General features: G+C 37.0%; 1 protein-coding gene across 1 annotated transcript in view; it reads left to right on the top strand.

Annotated features, from left to right (window-relative positions):
- LOC134529333 (double-stranded RNA-binding protein Staufen homolog 2) overlaps nucleotides 1–20,565 on the top strand; it is a 277,320-nt gene that overhangs the window by 68,882 nt on the left and 187,873 nt on the right. Inside the window, exon 5 of the mRNA XM_063363291.1 lies at nucleotides 12,310–12,517. Within this exon, the coding sequence (XP_063219361.1) occupies nucleotides 12,310–12,517 (208 nt within the window). The remainder of the gene's footprint in view (nucleotides 1–12,309; nucleotides 12,518–20,565) is intronic.

The raw sequence follows: 20,565 nt of genomic DNA, 5'->3' as shown, positions 1-20,565 counted from the left end.
TTGCTTTCCAACGAGCACTATCTGGTACAGGCATATACCTCTCGTGTAATTCAGTCCAAATCACAGTGCATCATTCATGGACGATTCTTCCGATAGTACAGTTCCCACGGGCAAAATAATATGAAAGTGATGTGAAACTACTGCCGGAACCCAAGTATCTGAAACATGGAATATAAAATATTATTAATACGAACATGTATAATGTAATATATAGTCATAAACTTGAAATTGTAAAGATCTTCATTGAAATTAAATATTGTAGCTTCCGTTCTTTGAATTAAAATATTTCTAAACAAATTCTAAGTTCAAACAAACAATTAAAAATTTAAAAAAATAAGAACAGTAGATATTGATACGAACGAAAATTAGCTGCCTGAACTATAGTCACCATGCGGTAAAAGTTTTACGTTGCTTTCGCACTATTTGTGAGTCAAAACAGATAAAATTCTGCCAAATGTGAAAAATATCATTGCCACATGGCCATAGTTCTGTTTACATATTGCGGAAGAATACATTTCTTGCCATAAAAAATAGATTGGAAGCAGTTGTTATTATTGTGGCTATAGTTGATTTGTCCCACGTAATTTATTATTACTTTACTAAATACTCCCAAAGTTTATGTTATACATATCCAACTACTTCATGAGCAATTACTTCACATATGATGTATTATTTTGCTATGTTTATTATGTGTTTTTTTTTTTTTGCTTTTCCAGTGTCAAGATGCAATGACAAGTGGAGGAACATCCGCACTGTATTTGGCAGGCATTTCAAGCCAGCTCCAAGTGGTAGCAAGACAACTAAGCCGTATTATTTACGCGTACATAATATGCTCCAGTTATTGGTGCCATTTGTAAAACCTGCAGTAGTTCAGGTAAGTGGAAACTTGCCTCCAGTTCCCAGGGAGAACAATAGTAATACCTCCCAACAATGTGATGAGGATGCTTGTGATGATAACGGCGGTGATGATGACAGAAGAACGCAGACTGCTCAAGCTTCACCTGACTCAAATAATGAATCATCTAGCGTGCAACCAGATAAATCACCAAAGATGAATACAACACCTATTCACAAAAAGAAAGCGAAAGTGGGTATGTCGGAAGCTGATCGTGCTTTCATTGCATTTTGTGAACAACAAAAATTTCCAGCTGTAGATTCGCCAAGAAAGTATTTCCTGCTCAGTTTACTGCCAGATGTCGATAATATGACTGATCTACAGTTCCGGCAGTTCAGAAGAAAGGTATTGTCTCTTGTGGATGGAATCTTGGCTCCTTCCACCGCGTCAACGTATGGACTGCTTCAATCAGAGTCGTCATCGTCGTCTTCAACACCACAACCTTTCATTGTCACCACTACTGAAGTCGCTGATGAGAGGACCTACATAGACCTAGGGCCGCTAACCTCACATCTTCAGCCTCCCCCCACGAATTTGTGGCATGAATAACTCGTACATTGTGAGAACTTACATTTGTCATTTAACTGTTTAACAATTCTGTATTGTATATTATGTCCTAATGTATAATGTTAAGTGTTATATATGGCATACAGAACTTACCTCAAAGTAATCAGTAGCCTCTCTTCAACAGAAATGCTTGGCCTGTAGTTTGTATCTTTCCTTTGTAAGACCGGTCTAAGTTCCTCAGTTAACCATTGAAATAGTTCTTTCAACATTCTGTTAAAGCATTTAAACTTCTCGTCGTATTTTTCCAGTTCTTTAGCGGCTACAAATGCACGTCGATTGACATTGCGTCTAATATATGGATGAACCCAATGTCTCCGATATTTCCGCCTTCGCTTCAAGTACCAGTAAGCGAGTACAACATTGCGCTCCCCAACAGTCGACATGATAATGGTAACTGAAGTAAAATCTATAATTCAGTTGCTTATGAGTTGTGTCTGTGGACGAACAACATCCAACGCAACCCACATACGACGATTGCACAAGAGTTAAGTTGCAGTTGCGTTTCAGTTGCGTTGCGCCGGTGGACGAAGGGCCTTAGTGATATCAGTTCATGACTTTTACACTGGTTGGCCATCTAGGTGGGAAGATTATGCTGTTTTGCAGACTGAACTAAACCTTCCTCATCACAGCTTTATCAAACATGTCTCGTCAAGATGGCTCACGCTAGAAGGAGCAACAGTAAGACTCATAGAACAGTGGAGTGCTGTGAAAAAATACTTTTTGTTGTTAGTTCCAAAAAAGAAGAGTGACTTAACAAAGAGTGCAAGGTATCGAAGGATTGTGGAATTGTTAAAGAAACCAACTATGAAGGCTGAATTATTGTTTGTGACTTCAAGTGCTCGCTTGTTCACATGTTTCACTGGCATGTTTCAGAAAGTTGTGCCTATGATTCATGTTATGTTTGAAGAACTTAATACCTTGGTAAAAACATTAATAATTGGGAAAGTTTGTAAACCTGACTCCATCAAAGAACTTGGGGTGTGTGAGGCTCTACTAAAACCAGAAAATCTTCTTCCTGCAAGTCAAGTTCAGGTCAATGATGATGTTTTATCTGAACTGAATCAGGTAAAATATTGTCACGTGCACCTAGCCGGTGCCACCGCCATTTCTGTCACGATCCACCTTCAGAGGGGGGGGCGAGAATCGTAGCTCTTTACATAGAAACAACTCGCTTGGCATCAACTAGTCTTAACTTCATAAAATACTTTACTGTACCTAGGATCATAGGTTCGTCATCCCGTACAGGATGTCTGGTGAGAGCTGAACTAAGGAGATTTTGCAAAATAACATAATACTTAATTAAAATTATTTTATTCTTAAAGTCAAATACTCAACATCATTTTAAAGAACATTTAAATAGCGGGATTACAATTTAAAACAATAATCTCTTTACTTCCTTAACGATTGAACGACCTTACAAGAGAGAGAATGAGAGAACTTCACTAAACACTTCCCTAGTCCTTCCGAATACCTCAAATCATAATTAATACTTAAAATTAAAACAAGGATAAGTCCATACTCACATTTTCCGAAAAGCCTTTCTTGATCGATTACTTTAAAAAAATAACGTAGGGGCCTCTCCTGCCCTTGAAATCCCGAACGAACATTACATTTTAAAAACTATGACGCGTGACCCCTGACGAGGGCCATAGCCTCCGCCCGAAAGCTTGACGACTACATTATGACCTAACTTAAATTAAACGACTCGTGGCCTCTGGCGTCGACCATAGCTTCCGCCCGAAAGCTTGAATTCCTACATCACGAACGAACTAACAACTCGTGACCACAGGTGAGACGCATAGCCTCCGCCTGAGTGAGCCCCGAGTCACCACTCACTTGCGCTTAAATTCGCGCGCCCTGCCGCGCCTACCATAACAAAAGCTCGTTATTGAAGTCAAATTTACTAAACAACTAACTAGAACACCTGGGAAGACTACCCCCCCTCTACCCCAATGTGCAGGCCACACCGCGCGGCTTGTTACGACAGCGCGCCCCAGTAACTGCGGCCCGTGGCTGCGCCAGCGCGCGGCCAAACAAACAAACAAAATTCTGCAAGCCCGCAGCGCGCCGCGCCGGCCCCGTGCCCCAATTACATGGTCACGCCACTTGCGCTGACGAGTGAACAGAGCAGCCAGCCCAGAGTCCCGTCAGTAAAGTCCCTAAATTTGATTTCAACAACCCTGCAAAATTTCAACCCGCGACATAACCCTCCCCTCACAGAGCTCGAGCCCCATCGAGCTACCTCAAAATTACAAATTGTCTTTTTCCATTAAACCATAACTATAAATTCCTCATTTCACAAAAATAATAATTTTCTTAGTTCCTTGCTGTCTGAACATACATCTAGATTCTGCATAAGATTTATTTTAAAACAACAAGTATTCATAAAATTAAATGTAAAACTTTTATCTGGTTTGTTCTCACAGGAACCTTCAGAGGCTCGAGTTCTCAATTCTAAAAAAATTGTTCTGTTAGTGAAGCTCTCTTTACAAATTAAATTACTGTTCTTAGTTTCTCAGTATTCGTTAAACAATGTGCAAATTCTTGATAATTATTATTATTATTTTTTTTTTCGGTTTCCGTTTATTACCATACTTCTTTCGTTCTTCAAAAAAAATTAAGTGTCCTTACAGTGTTTCAATTAATTAAACTCTTATCTCGTGAAGGTTGGTGCAACTCCTCGAAGTCAGTGTTGTCGAGAAGAGTAGCTCCCTGGGCTGGCCATCAGCAAACACCACTCAACTCCAACAGCTACTGGACTGGCTTCCAGGGCAGCTCACAACTTCTCCCCACATCTGCTTCGGAGTTGTGCCATCCTCATCACGAACAGATTACAATTCTGAAACATCATCAACAGGCATTACCATCACGCCTGACAAATACAAAACTAACTACTAAACTGCAATCGATGGGCAAGGATGCAAACACACAAAAAAATAAAATTAATTAATTCAACTGCTAACATAAAGTATCCCACCCTTAGCATAATCTAATCAGGCAAATAATTTGATAGGAAAAACTTAAGGAAGGGAAACATGACCTCCAATGATTTTCCCTAACTCTCAACATTTTTCTAATTAAAACAAAACATCACTATAAATTCTATAACTCTCTTTTACATAAACTCTCGTTTTCTCTTTAATTCCTTTCTAACGTTTATCCTTCCCTCGACTGATTTAATTCGTACGTCTCGTCTCCTACGCGCACGAAAACAAAACAAACTTCTCTTGAAAATAATTCCTATTTACGACAAAAAACTTTATTTTAAATTATAATTCTCTTAACCTACAATCTTAAAATGAACTTCAATTAAATTAAACCACTTGCATTATCTCTAATAAGCATTTAACTTATAACGTATTCTCCTCACGTAATAATCCCCGATATAAATCTACAATAAATTCAACGACTTAAAACAACTTATCACTATAAACTTTATCCTTACAAGTATCCTCAAATAAACATCTGTTACGTCAAAAAAAAAATCTCAAAGACTTCCTCCACTATAGACTAAAATTCCGTAATCCTCTCCTCAAGTAAACTCTTAATAACCTGCTATCAGAAGCTGAAACTAACTTAATAATAAACATAAAAATCTACCTCTCTCTCTCTCCAGAAATAGAACCTACCCGGCGCCTCCACCATTTCTGTCACGTGCACCTAGCCGGTGCCACCGCCATTTCTGTCACGATCCACCTTCAGAGGGGGGGGCGAGAATCGTAGCTCTTTACATAGAAACAACTCGCTTGGCATCAACTAGTCTTAACTTCATAAAATACTTTACTGTACCTAGGATCATAGGTTCGTCATCCCGTACAGGATGTCTGGTGAGAGCTGAACTAAGGAGATTTTGCAAAATAACATAATACTTAATTAAAATTATTTTATTCTTAAAGTCAAATACTCAACATCATTTTAAAGAACATTTAAATAGCGGGATTACAATTTAAAACAATAATCTCTTTACTTCCTTAACGATTGAACGACCTTACAAGAGAGAGAATGAGAGAACTTCACTAAACACTTCCCTAGTCCTTCCGAATACCTCAAATCATAATTAATACTTAAAATTAAAACAAGGATAAGTCCATACTCACATTTTCCGAAAAGCCTTTCTTGATCGATTACTTTAAAAAAATAACGTAGGGGCCTCTCCTGCCCTTGAAATCCCGAACGAACATTACATTTTAAAAACTATGACGCGTGACCCCTGACGAGGGCCATAGCCTCCGCCCGAAAGCTTGACGACTACATTATGACCTAACTTAAATTAAACGACTCGTGGCCTCTGGCGTCGACCATAGCTTCCGCCCGAAAGCTTGAATTCCTACATCACGAACGAACTAACAACTCGTGACCACAGGTGAGACGCATAGCCTCCGCCTGAGTGAGCCCCGAGTCACCACTCACTTGCGCTTAAATTCGCGCGCCCTGCCGCGCCTACCATAACAAAAGCTCGTTATTGAAGTCAAATTTACTAAACAACTAACTAGAACACCTGGGAAGACTACCCCCCCTCTACCCCAATGTGCAGGCCACACCGCGCGGCTTGTTACGACAGCGCGCCCCAGTAACTGCGGCCCGTGGCTGCGCCAGCGCGCGGCCAAACAAACAAACAAAATTCTGCAAGCCCGCAGCGCGCCGCGCCGGCCCCGTGCCCCAATTACATGGTCACGCCACTTGCGCTGACGAGTGAACAGAGCAGCCAGCCCAGAGTCCCGTCAGTAAAGTCCCTAAATTTGATTTCAACAACCCTGCAAAATTTCAACCCGCGACAATATGATTGTTTTACTTATTTAATTATTACTTTGTTACAAATTTTTTCCACCTCTCAGTTTGCTATAAAATTGTCACTTAGTATTATAGATACAAAATTGCTTGTTTTTTTTTTCCAGATGCGGGGTTGTGACCGCCTCCCATTCCTTGACATGGTACAGAAGCATTTTGTAAAAGCTTGCTCACACGTACTATCTAAATCCTCTTTAAAGTCAAAGCCATTGCTAAAAAAATTCAGCTTCCTTCAGCAAAAGGAGAGAGTTTCTCTGCGAAGTTGTTCAGATATTGTCACTGTTTCAAAAGCATTGCCCATGAATATTGACACTGATGTCCTTCAAGATTAATGGAAGTTGTTACAACAAGAAAAAGTACCTGATATCTGTGATCGTATTGATGATTATTGGTTGCAATTTTTTGTCATGGAAAGTACCCTGAATGTGTTCAAATATCCTCAAGTGAGTGCAGTAGTGAAAGCTGCATTTCCACATGGAAATGCAGATGTGGAGCACAGCTTCTCTGTTTCTTCCAAGTTTTTGACAGAAGAAAGAGGGTCCATGTCTGAAAGAACATTAAATGCTGCAATGGTTGTCAAAAGTTGTTTGAAAATGTTTGACATGAATCCTCATTTGGTTCTCATGACGAAAGATCTTCTGTCCATGGCTTGAAGTGCACAATCCAGCTACCAGGCTCACTTGGAGAGGAAGAGAAAAGAATTAGAGGAAGATGCAATACTAAAAGCTGAGGCTGAGGAAAAAAAGGGTTGCAGAGGAACTGAAAAGAACAAACTTAATTAAAGAACGAGAGAAGATTTCAATAGATGAAGAAAAGTTGAAAATATTGAGGAGAGAAGAAGAGCAAAAACGAAAAGCTATGGATAAGCTATTCCTTGAAGCTAACAGTAGGCTAAAGAAGGCTGTTTCTCAGATTAACATGTCTGAAATACTATTAGCTCAAGCTATGCTTGAAGGTGTGCTTAATGGGAAGAAAGAATAATCTGAGAAGAAGCTTGCTTACCAATTTCCCTAATTTTTCAATACCAAAAAAATGCAGTGGACACTATAGAGTTTTTTTTCCTTCGCGTGTTTTGGAGGAAGAATTTTCAAGTATCAACAACATTGTTTTTTGGCCAAGTGGGTGCTTAATTAGCCCTTTCTACGGGAAGTTACGCCCAGATAAAATAATTAACGTCTCTGAATCAACAAATCCGACTGAAGTCAGTAAATCCAGCCCACAACCCTTAATTGCGTTTGTGCCTGCATCCACATCTACCTTATCTACATCAGCTTCTATTTCATCCCGGGTGTCTGGAGGAACACTTCTACCTTAATATTTCTCCTTCATTCGGTTTCTAAGGAGTGTGTCATTTTTTATCAAAATGTCAGAGGACTAAGAACCAAATCAACAGTCTTTTCTGACAACTTTCTTTCTTCTGATAATAATATAATTTGTTTAACTGAAACCTGGTTCCACGAAACGAGTATAAATTCACATTATTTCTCGGACAAGTATCTTGTATTTAGAAAGGATAGAGATTCTCTACTGACATTGAAAACATGTGGTGGTGGTGTTCTAATAGCGGTAAATAAACTTAAATTTGCTTCAGTTGAGCTAATTAATACACTTGATTATCTTGGTGTGGAAGCCTTATAGATTAAAATTAAAAGTAATTCATCTAAACAAGTTATTTTTGGTACTATCTACTTAACCGCCTAATACATCGTTAACTACGTATTTATCGTATTTTGAATATCTTGAAGACAAACTTTCGTCCCTTCAAGATAAAATACTGATCCTTGGTGACTTAAACGTTCCTGGTATCGACTGGTCCAATTATAACTTACAAGTGAACACTAATCGTAAGGCACAGAGTCTTCTCAATTTCGCTTATAGCCTCTGCCTTATCCAATACAACAACACTCAGCCTCCCCCTAATCTTTTAGATTTAATTTTTTCTAACTCATCAAACTGTGAAGTGTCTCAAGCAACTGATCCACTCGAGAAGACTTCTATCATGCAGCATTATTTATAAAATTAATTTTAGACTCTTTACCATAGAAGTCTAATTCTTCAACTAATTTCAAAAATTATAAAAATGGGGATTATCTTGGTCTCTTTAGTTCCATAAAAAACTGTGATTGGTCTTTATTCTATAAATCTACCGATGTTAATTTTTTAGTGGATCAACTCTCTAACTGCATATGTAACAGTATGAATGAATTTATTCCTGTTATTTCTAAAAAAAAGCTACTAAATACCCTTGCTGGTTCTCTAGTGAATTAATATTTAATCTAAAAGCTAAAAAACACTTCCATAAATTATAGAAAATAAACATGACCTACTATTCCCAATTTTCTTTCTACAGGAAGCAAGTTAAATATCTAATCAAACGTGACAAAATCAATTGGACCCGACATATTAATAACAAAGTAAGGTCTTAAAGTAAGGTCTTACCCTAAAAAGTTCTGGCACTATGTAAAAATAATGAGAAATGGTTACCGTGAAGAGTACTCTCTCAAGGTTAATGATGTTGTGTCTTCTGACCCTGTTTTGTTATCTAATACCTTTGCTGAATATTTTTCTAATGTATATTCATCTACTAATCACAATCATAATGTTAACGTATCAACGTCAAATCATGATACCATTTCCGTCCCCGTTATTTCTGAAAGTCTTGTGCTGTGGGGTATTAAATCCCTAAAATCTTCTATGTCATGTGGTCCTGATGGAAGACCTAACTTTGTTCTTAAAGGCTGTTCATACATATTAACACCACTTCTTAAACCTTTATTTAACGTGAGTTTGAAAAGTCAAACGTTTCCCACCAAGTGGAAAATAGCAAGGGTAATTCCCATTCTCAAAAGCGGTTCTAAATTAAAGGTATCTAACTACCATCCTATTTCTATCCTTAATGGTTTGTCTAAAATATTTGAAAAAAAATATCTTTAAATCCTTAAATTTCCAAATTAAAAACCGACTGTCTCCTTCACAACATGGTTTTAAAACTGGTATGACCACAGCAACCAACCTTGTGTCCTTTCTAAATCCTATCTACTATGATGTAACGAATAGGGGTCAGTTAGATGCCTGCTACTTTGACCTTGCGAAAGAATTCAACACGGTTAACCATGATATTTTACTCAGTAAACTTGCTAAATTTGGTTTATGTGGCAATTTTGTAACCTGGTTTTCCGACTACCTTCATAATAGATGCTTTTTTGTTTCCATCAACAACAGTTCTTCTACATATTTTAAAGTTCCATCTGGGATCCCGCAGGGTGGCACTCTCTCTCCATTACTTTTCAATATTTTCATAGATGATATTACATTTGTACCTAAACATTCGAGTGGTGTATTGTTTGCAGATGATTTTAAAATTTCCAGAAGTATTGACTCTATCAATGATTGCATGTTACTTGAAATTGATATACATGAAATTAATAATTGGTGCTTATTAAATATAGTAACTCTTAACACAAGTAAAACAAAAATTATCTCAATTATCATCCTATAAAATACGGTTATTTTCTTAACAATAAAATAATCCGTATCACTTCTTCTTTAAAAGATTTAGGTATACTACTTGACTCAAAATTATATTATCACTTGTATGTAAATTACTTAGTTACTAGTTCCAATAGAACATTAGTATTAATAAAATATATTACTTTCTATGCTACAAACAGTGACTCTCTTCTTTGTCTTTATTTATCACTTGTTAGGTCTAAGTTAGAATATTGTTCAGTTATTTGGAATTCAATTAATGCTTCTGATAGCAATAAATTATAATCCATTCAGAATAAATTTTATAAAATAATTAAACTTAAAAACTTCTCTCAGCTTACAATAGATTCTCTTTCTGAACGCCGTATCTATCTGGATTATGTATTTATTAAAAACTGTTACTGTTCAAAATTGAATTGTAAGTTCATTCTTCATAATACTGGCATTAGAATTCCCCAATTTAACAGTCGTTTAACATCTACCCTATGTGCATACCATAAAAAGAATGATATAATTTTTAGACTCATTTCTAATTTCAATAAAATTGATAATCTTAACCTGTAAAAGTGTAGCTATACAATGTAATTATTTTTTACATAAGCCTATAATATGTGTTATTTTCTTATCAAATTTATTACAATGTCAGCAATTAGTAATTTCATTATAATGTCTATGTTTTGTATTTGTTTTATGTGTTTTATATTTTGATGTTTATCCTTAATAGGTATATTTTAAACTTTGTTTGTTTGTATTTTGTTTGTATTGTTTATATGTTGTCCTTGTATATATGTGTCGTGCCCACCGCTAAAGCCCTCGGCTGTTGGTGGGCATGTTACAACATTAATAAATAAATAAATAAATAATAAAATCTATATAATTTTGTGTTTCTATATGTAGGCCTACCTCTACTAAGTATCCATTTTTCTATTATTAATGTTACTGTTGTAAAATTTGTTTTAAGAACTGTCATTTCAGTATCAAAAGGTTTATATGCAATGGATCATTTTTAAATAAAAGGTAAGTTAATATATATTTTCAATTATTAATGGCACTTCTGTATAATATTGTGTTTTAAGGACTCTCGCTTGGATTTTTTTAGGACTTTAATTAATAACTGTACATAATATGTGCGTTTTTTTTAAAGCGTTGGCTTATTGTTTTAGTGATTATATATTTTCTTAAAGGTTTTATGTAGTCTATAGTATTATTGTATAATATTTCTGTAGTCACTTTTTGGTCACTTTTTTGCTTTGAAGTCACTTTAAAGTCACTTTAACAGGCAGGAATGTCACTATATTCACTATTTTAGTGACACTGAAGTGCTTTGAGGCATGCAGTCACCAAATTTTTAGGGTGCGCTGTCTACATTTACCACTGCACAGAAAATAAAATGATGTGTGACCATGAAGTTGCTGACTTCCGTAGCGTAGTCGGAGGCCACTTACGGTTGGAGGGGTTCTGGGATCAAGTCCTGGTTAAGGCATGGATATATATTTGAAAAGAAGATATTATGATCAGTGAAGACATATAAAGAGTGTCTATTAAGAATTGAGTTTCAGGTTATTGGTACAAAGCTGTTTGTTTGACCATATAATAATAAATAAATAATACTGTGAATTCAGTTTTGATTGTTTTTAAGTATAAAAGAATCAGTGATAGAATGTGATATCTTACTATGACCTCTTTTTTTTTTGCTTGCACTACATCGACAACTTCTTGAGAATCAGATGTGTTGCAATCCGATTTTCAGTAATGCCATTTGCTCTTTATAACCTGTTCACTCACTTTCATTTGTAATTTGTTCTTAAAAATCTTTTAAGATGGATAAATGTTGATGCTTATAGGTTGTGGGCTTTAAGAGAAGAAATCTCTATTTATTATTTGTGACATAAAAGTTTAGTTTAAGGGCCACTCCAGTGTTTCAGGGGCACTACGCAACCTGCGTTAACCTCATAAGATTCAATGCTATTTTCATTTTGCTTATAACTTATTAACTAATATAGATTTCGAAATGATGCTTGCTTGATATGTAAGACAACGATGCTCTTATCAAAGCACCTTTCTTCAAAAACGTGCATAAATTATTAACTAATATAGATTTTGAAATGATGCTTGCTTGATATGTAAGACAACGATGCTCTTATCAAAGCACCTTTCTTCAAAAACGTGCATAAATTATGGTTCAAACCTAGACAATACACTTATGCATATCAGTAAAGATTAGTATAAAACCATAATTTATGCATGTTTTTGAAGAAAGGGGCTTTGATAAGAGCATCGTTGTCTTACATATCAAGCAAGCATCATTTCGAAATCTATATTAGTTGATTAGTTATAAGCAAAATGAAAATAACATTGAATCTTATGAGGTTAACGCGGGTTGCGTAGTGCCCCTGAAACACTGGAGTGGCCTCTTAAGCGGTTGTATGTAGTAAAGGAAAAAAATTTTACTCTGTAGACAGTATCTATTAAATAAATAATTGTAATGTTAGAATCTGTTTTGTTCAATTCATTTCCTGCTGTACACATTATAAGTTTACTTGGTACTAATTAGGGTTTTACATTTTCAGATACAGCATCAGTACCGTCTGACCAATGAACAAGGTCCTGCTCACAAGAAACGATTTACTGTTACTCTTAAGTTGGGAGAAGAGGAATATTCTGCAGAGGGCGCAAGCATTAAGAAAGCTCAGCATTCAGCTGCTAGTGAAGCCTTAGAACATACGAAGTACAAACACCCTCCCCCAAAAACTACTAGAAATATTCGTTTGGGAAAGAGTAAGCAGAAAAATATTGATGTTTTAGTGCTCTTGGATTTAAATTAGTTTTAAATGTTGTTTCTGTAGTCATATTTTGTCCTCTTTTGTGTTTAATATTTTAACACTTTGGTTCCATTAAATTAAGGTTTTTTCATTTGGTCCTTTGCTTTGACATTAACTTTTGCTTTTTACTGTTAAAATGTGCTAATTTGATTCGTTTGCAACACAATCAAAGGATAAATTATATATTAATTTATTCTTCTTGGGGTTGTTAGTGTGCTTTCATATACTATTTGCATATAGTTTTAAAACAACATTACTACTCACTACCAAAAAAATAGTTTGATCGCAGTGCCTGTTTGGTTACTGCTTATTGATGTGTAAATATCTTAGCCCTCAGTATAGGGCATTTGGTAGGAGTAATTTTGTAAAATTGGAACAGAAGTCGATAAACGGAAATGGCGGACCCACCTGTATATAGTTACTTTTTTACATACCAAACACATTAGTGTGCCAAATGAAACTTTATGATAGTGAAACACCCTGAAATATATTTGGTAAACTAAAATAGTCACAGTAAAAAGTAATCCCAAGTTAAAAAATAACCTAAGAAAACTGACATTACATTAATAATAAAACAACTTCTCCTACCAACTACCACTAGTCTTGATGGCCCATTGGTATTACGTGCACTTGTTAATTTCAAGGGACATTGTTCAAATCTCTTCACTGTGAATTTTTTTTTACATTTTTTAATAACATAATATAATTTTATATAATATTAATGTTGAATCATTTAAATAAGGTTAAGGTTGTTTGTAGAAAATATTTACAGACTGATTTCGGTATTTAAGGCAAAAACAAACATATACCTAGTATTATAATATGTGTTTTAAAATGTTCCAGGTTAATATTTATATAATAATGCCATAGAAGTATAACTTCTAATGTGTGCAGAACATTTTTACTATTAACTTTTTAATGAATTTTAACAAGATGGGTAGTATTTTAATAAAATTATTTGTCAAAAATTAAGTCCAAAGCCAGGATCTTTGGGCTTCAACTTTTAGTTTGAAAAGTACTTGAAAATAGTACCATGTTCGAAATGCTTTAGAGAATGAAAAATATGTTAAAGTTTTTTTAACGCCATGATTGTCCCATCACAATTTTCTTGGGTAATAAATCATAAGTATTTTTAAAGTTATTACTAGGCCAGTAGCATTAAACATCCAATTAGGAAATAATTCCTACAAAAGGTTTTTTTGTTTAAATGGCTTCATTTGTGACCCAATATGACTCTCCTAAGTTTTCCCCCTCGGGGAAGTTGTGGAAAAGTTGTGGGGGGTGAAAATGTACCCCCAAAAGGGGTGTTTTTATGGTTATTTACTTTTATCTCCCACACTAAACAAAATATTTGAAAAGTACATTTCATAAGAGTTATAGAGCATTAATATCTGCGTTGAATGGTACCAAGAACAATTTTTTTGGACAATTTGTTACCAAACTACAGCAGCTGAAAGTTTGACCAATTTTCAATATCAGTGTAAATGGTTAGTTTTAACTACATGTTTAAGACGATATCTTATAAAAAAATTAAAAAATTAGCCAATTGGCCCAACTGTCAACATTAATTATAATGGTTGTTTTAACTTCAGGTACAGAATTTGGTCACAAACAGGATAACAGTAATATACTATACAAAATTAGTATATTTATATTAACATGAAAAATTGTCACTAAATTAAAACATATACATAATGGGTGAATATAAGCATTAAATAATAGACGTGCTGAAATAAAATTAAAGTCTTCGACTTTTCTCTGCCGTTGGACCACTGGGCTCAACATTTTGGTCGATGTCTGACACTTCTGATGTGGTCAGTCAAAATGTTGAGGTCTCCATACACATCTTCTTCAGCATCTTCCAATAATTCTACCAGTTGGAGGGCGTTTGTGCATGAGGTCCCCTTGCAACTGGCACAAATTATCGAACATTTCAAACCTGCCTTCCTGCAGCCACAAGAACCTGCATACCCTTTGCTGCACTTGCAAGAAATCTTCATCAGAAGTGACTGTGGAGCTGGTTCCTTGGAGGTAAGAACAGGGGCAAGTCCAAAGTTGGACTGCTGCCATCCCCACTGGAGCGGATCCATCTGGTTCCCTAACCACATTTGAACTTGGAGGTAGGATCTGAAGCAATGTTGGAGAGCTGCTTCCGTGGTTGGTGGTAGGGAAGCCAAATTGAATTTAGATTTTATGAGGGATTTGGCAAACAGGTCAAACCGCACCTTGTCCAGATTGTCTTCTGTTCTACCACCATAGAGGGTGGTCAAAAATCGTTGCCCAGCTTCTGCAATTGCTTGAGGTTGTAAATTGTGATCAAAGAAGGGTTTGATGTCCTCTAAAAGGTGCTCATTCTTGGCCACATGGTTCACTATTTTCTTCTTGTCCAGCTTGTAAAATGAATAAGTGGTGTCGCATCCACTAATGGCATGGAGGAAAATGAGGACCTTTTTCAGGTCGTCTGCGAGTTTACAACTCTGGTGGGTGAATATGTTTTGTGGTGTTTGTTCCTCTTCCTGGTTTGAGGTAATAAATGTTAGCTGGCTAGAGCAGTGAGGATGACCAACAAATCCGTATCCTCACCGACTAGAGCAACCTTCTCATGACTATGGGCAACTTCGATGGCTGTGGTGACAATCATGTGGTCTGCATCCTCACGAGCTTGCTTGACTGATATGCCTTCACTTTCCAGCCTCTCGGTAAGCAAGCTGATGAGTCGCTCCTTGTTCCTGTCATTTGAAATAAATTGCTCCTGGGTCATCGTCACCACCATTGACTTTGTGAAGATGACCTCAGGAACAATGTGCCTCTTCATTCTGTGGAGCCGCTCTGCAGATTTGAGGCTTTTGGTACGCAGGTCTTCGGGGTAGCCATCAAAAACCACAGTGGTAGCTTTTCTGTTGTAGTGGCGTTTCAAGTAATCAACATACTTGTTGATAATACATTGAAAGGCATCGCCATTCTTCCATACCACTCAGTGTAATAAAAATCCTCCATCCATGACGTGAGCCGCTCCATCGAGGTTAACTTCTCCTACAGGATCAAAAAAGTCAAAGTACAGACTTAGGTAGGTACCTTCCTCATTCCAACCTCATCGAATAGAGACAGGGGATATGGTGCCAGCTCGTATTGGAAGAATTCCCTTAGCTCTTCATCAGATTTCTTGAGGAGTGCGATACGGTGAAATATTGTCTCAGGATTGACTGGTACATCCTCCCCATGAATGGTAAACTTTGACTTGAAACCTTGAATGTTCATGACACGATTCTTTCTGACAAACTTGATTTGGTCAAAGTTTTGTCCCACCAAGGTAAGCATTGACGAATTCCCAATTTCAAAGGCTCTGTGACAGTTTATTGATTCATCTCCCATGACACCTGTACTGATGGACATCATGAAGTCGCTTGCTGGAAAAGGATCGTGAGATTGAAACCACTCCACAAACTTCTGTACATCTCCATTATCACTCTGGACTCTTAGCATCTCTGGCATCAACATGCTGCTCTGAGGTGGTGAATGAAACCCCGCTAAAATCCTCGACCTGTTGTGCCACTGTTGTAACTATTGGCATGGTGACTGCCCATCTGCTGAGAGTACTATCTGAAACACCACGACCATGACTAAGCCCTCCAGTACTTTTTAATGAGCGCATGAGGGTCTGCTCAATGGTAATGTCAGACCAAATCCCACTCCAAAATTTATCAGATCTTCTGATTGTAAACCATCCATTCAGCACAAACCTCTGATACTCTCTTTGAGATAGTTTCTCTTGTAGGTCCATCATGTCTTGCAGATGAGCTGTGCTGACTTAGCATACAAAAAAATGCCCACTTGCATGGAAATAGGGCAACATCTTCTTCACAGTACTCAGATGCAGCTCCCAGTCGCCAGTCCTCTGCCTATATGAACTGCTTCATGAGGGTGGTCATTTTGAAGTAGAGCACCCATAACTTGGCAGTGGGACCATTATCCTCCAGTTCTTCTAGTTTCTCAGTGAACAGCTGCTTCAAATATTCGTGATCAAGTTCTTCCAAGGGAGTCTTTGAATGGGAATGTTCTTCAGAGTCCTCATTACCCCTCATTTTCGTAAGGATGACATTTGCAAGAGCCAAATTGCAGAGAGAATGTGCACGAACTGCCCTTGAATAAGCACGCCCAGCCATAATTTTTTCTGTTGATGCTTGGGCATAAGCAATGCTGAATAGCTCTTGCAGCCCACTTCCATTTATGATGTAGCCTATGGTTCCCAGGTATGACATTAAAAGATGAAAACCCCCCAACCGTGCAATGACTATGTTCAACTCAGAATCGGGAGTGGAATATGCGACTATCTCACATGCCTTTAGATAGAGAGGCTGGTCAAATGTGACAAAACAGACATTTTGGTCGAGGATCTTGCATTTTTCAACTGCTGAGAGAAGTGAAGTATAGATGGTGTCTTAGTTACTGGGAGGTGCATTGATGAATGGAAGGAAAACCGCGAGTGATGTTGAGTAGGGTTTTGAGGACATGAGCTGCTCCATAAAACCATTCCAACCTGGGAGTTCATATCCTTTCCATTTTCCCACAATCCAGTCGAAATAAGTCTGTTGAATGATCACGCTGGAGAAATTTTCCCTCAAGTCCTTAAACACAATGTTTTTGAAAGGTGCTCTGGTTTTTTCAATTGTTGTTGTTGGAATCACACCAAATTTTCCTACAATGCTTGCTTTTGGAACAGTACTGACTCTAGCTATAGCTTTACTACTTGAAGATGCAGAAATTGCTGGAGTTACACAGTGGATACCACCCATAGCATGGAAAGTATTTGAGCCATCTATGGTGTCAACATTGACATCCACATTGTCCCACACAAATTGGGAATAAGTGTCTGGATGAACAGAGCTGGGTGGATGGTTCATACATGATACCTCAAAAATTCTGGTTTCCTCATAGGAACAGCAGAACCCTAGTCCATTGGCTATTTGAATCAGATCCGTTGAGCCATATTTCCTGGCCAGGAGGGCCCCGACCCCAACTTGGAGGGGTGAATGGAACGACCTTGGTCTGGTGGCTGATATTACTGCATGAGCGATAGAAGTCACTTTGTTTTTTTCTTTTTTAAGTTTTCCTCTTTTGCCTTTCAATATGATAGAACCAAGCAATACCTGCAAGCTTTGTGGAACATCATCCTCGCAGGTATCAACTAAACGTTGTGGGTCTGGATAGGCATCAAGGGAGTACACTTTTGCACGGATATCTTCCCTGATTATGTCAGCTGCAGCTCTAACAATTCGTAGGCATTCTTCCTCCTCATTCGATTGTTTAGATTTATACCATTGTTAGGTCAAAATTTTGTAGCCAGTATTGCGGAAACAGAGTACTGTCTCTCGGTTTTGACCAACTGATATAATAATGTCACTCCCGTAATGGTCTTCCAACCTTCTCTTCAGTTGTTTATCGGTCGCTTTAGGGCCAGAAAAATCTTTCATGATCTCTTTCATCGAAAACTGGCATTCTTCTTGCATGCTCTCAATGTAATTGCGAACATGTTCAAAAGAAGCAGTGATGTTTTCATCTTGGGGCCTACCCTTGGAACTCGTTGGGTGAACAGGTAAAACAAATTTTCTCATGTAGTTCTGATGGTATCTTCCATCACTGGCAACCAAATCACTCACTGTGGCCAAGCGTGATTTGACTTCTTCCGCCCACTGGTCTCCCCGGGAAACTGCAGTTTTTAACACATTGTTCTTGAAATTTATAGTGGTTACTAAACTGACATTTACCTGCCGATTAACATTCAATCTTAGTTGTTGGGAGATGAAATCATCACTGGCATCTTTGTTACAAAAAAAACAAAGTGTAAACCCCGACTGACCTGCTCGGCATTGACGTACTTTACTCCCACTTGCTTTCATTGCAGCAGTCACATTCTTCTCCCTGGTGTAAGATTTATGACATGAGATGTGTAGCTTTACAGTCTCACATGTCTGAAAGCGAGTATGCTTTCCATCACCTCGTTTCTTACTGCACTCAACCAACGTTCTGATTCCTCTTGCTTTCACAGTCACAGCCTCACCCTTCTCTATTGTCACTTCACACACAGCACACATATCCATCATATTGTATCGTGCAGAAACATGTTTATAATATAACTGTAGGTCACTTTTTTTTGGCTAGTTTTTCTTGAATTTGCGTGGTTTGATGCCTTACCTGCGCTCTGTGAGCGCAGTTACGCGGCGTCCGAGGCGTAGTTGCTCGAGGGGCCGTGTGATGTCTCTGCATGTCGGGCGCCCTTTGGTGCTAGTGTTAAGGTAGAGTTGTGAGCAGGGATTTTTATTTGGGTGGTTGATACAGTGTAGGAATTTTTTGTTTGGCAGTTAGTGCCGTGACTGTTGATAGATTGTTACCAATCAAATTCATGCCTTTATGTGTTTGCTTCAAGTGTAGTTGAAACCAACCATTTCTGCTATTGTTGAAAACTTGTCCAACGTTAACCTGCTGTAGTTTGGTAACGCGTTGGCCGAAAAATTTGCTCTTAATTCCACTCGATGCAAAATTTAATTCTTAAATAATGTTATGTAAAATAACTGTTTGATTAAAAGTTTAATTAGAAGATATTTAAGAAAAACTGATATTAAAACTAAAATTATTCGTAAAATTAAGAAATTAATACGACTTTCACCTTTTGTAGTTTAGCAACGGGTGGTCCAAAAAATATTTTTCCTGGTTTTTTCTACACAGAATTTAATGCTCTACAACTTTTATAAAAGGTACTGTTTCAAAATTTCGTTAAGTTCAGGAGATACAAGTGAAAAACTGCAGAAGTATCCCTTTTGGGGGTACATTTTCACCCCCCACCACTTTTCCACAACTCCCCCGAGGGGGAAAACATAGGAGAGTCATATTGGGCCATAAATGAAGCCATTGACGCAAAAAAACCTTTTGTAGGAATTATTTCCGAATTGGGTGATTTTTGTGTTTAACGCTACTGGCCTATATATGTTATGACTATTCAAGTTTATACAAAATGTATTTCAGGATATTTTCACTTTCATAAAGTTTACTTTGGCACAACAATACGTTTAGTACATCCCCCGATGTTAACAAAAGTAAATATATACACATGCATGTTGCCACATATGGGTCCGCCATCTTGACGACTTTAGCTCGTGGCTATAGCAGTTTCTGCATGCATGCGCATTACACTTTCAAACTGTCAAATTTCCATTGTGTAATGTACGCCTGTTTCATTGCATTTCTGGTACATACTAAAATTTCACCCTCAGCATGCCTAAAGAAGTATAACCTGAGAAATGCAGGCAATGATCATTTCGATCTAGGGGGAAATGTCATATGTTCAGCGTTGAGGCATTTACACGTGATGCGTTGGGTACTACTGTGTTTTGGCTAGCCCTGAGAAATCAATAGTACCATCTTGTTAAACAGGATTATAGTTAGGTTTTATAAATGGGAAAAATATTTACCATTTTTACTTAATGTGCATTATTCTAAAGAATTCTATGTTAAATTTGGTGTCAGAGTTTAGTATTATATTATAAGTTTATTTGCAACATTGAGAACTCATGAATTTGCTTGTAACCGTGTTTTGATGTGCACTGGAAAATACTGAAAGATTCATTCACATTTTTTTAGGGCTAGTGTAAGGGCATTTTTAGTTTTTATAATAAGTAGGAGGTTGAGTACACATTTAATATTGGTTTGCCTTTGCAGTATATTGTGTCAATAAATTACTAGAGTAATATTAAATTTCAATTTAAAAGTCATCATACATTGCTCAGTTTTGCAAGAAAGTTTTAGGACATGACTTAAATTATTATGTATAGGGTGAGATCCATATGGCACCTTGAGCTCTTATCTTCTTTAAGATAATATTATATGTAAAGATCCATAAAAATGGTTTTATTTTTTATCATTTTTAATTTTAAGTACTGGCATTTTGGTGTTATTTTGCGGTCATTCAGTTTTTTATCTTAAGTTCTAAAATAATTTTGAATGGTTCGA

This window comes from Bacillus rossius, chromosome 2, assembly GCF_032445375.1.
Source record: "Bacillus rossius redtenbacheri isolate Brsri chromosome 2, Brsri_v3, whole genome shotgun sequence".
In the NCBI taxonomy this organism is placed as follows: Eukaryota; Metazoa; Arthropoda; class Insecta; order Phasmatodea; family Bacillidae; genus Bacillus; species Bacillus rossius.
The sequence above is the reverse complement of the archived record's forward strand: the minus strand, read 5'-3'. Positions and strand labels throughout refer to the sequence as shown.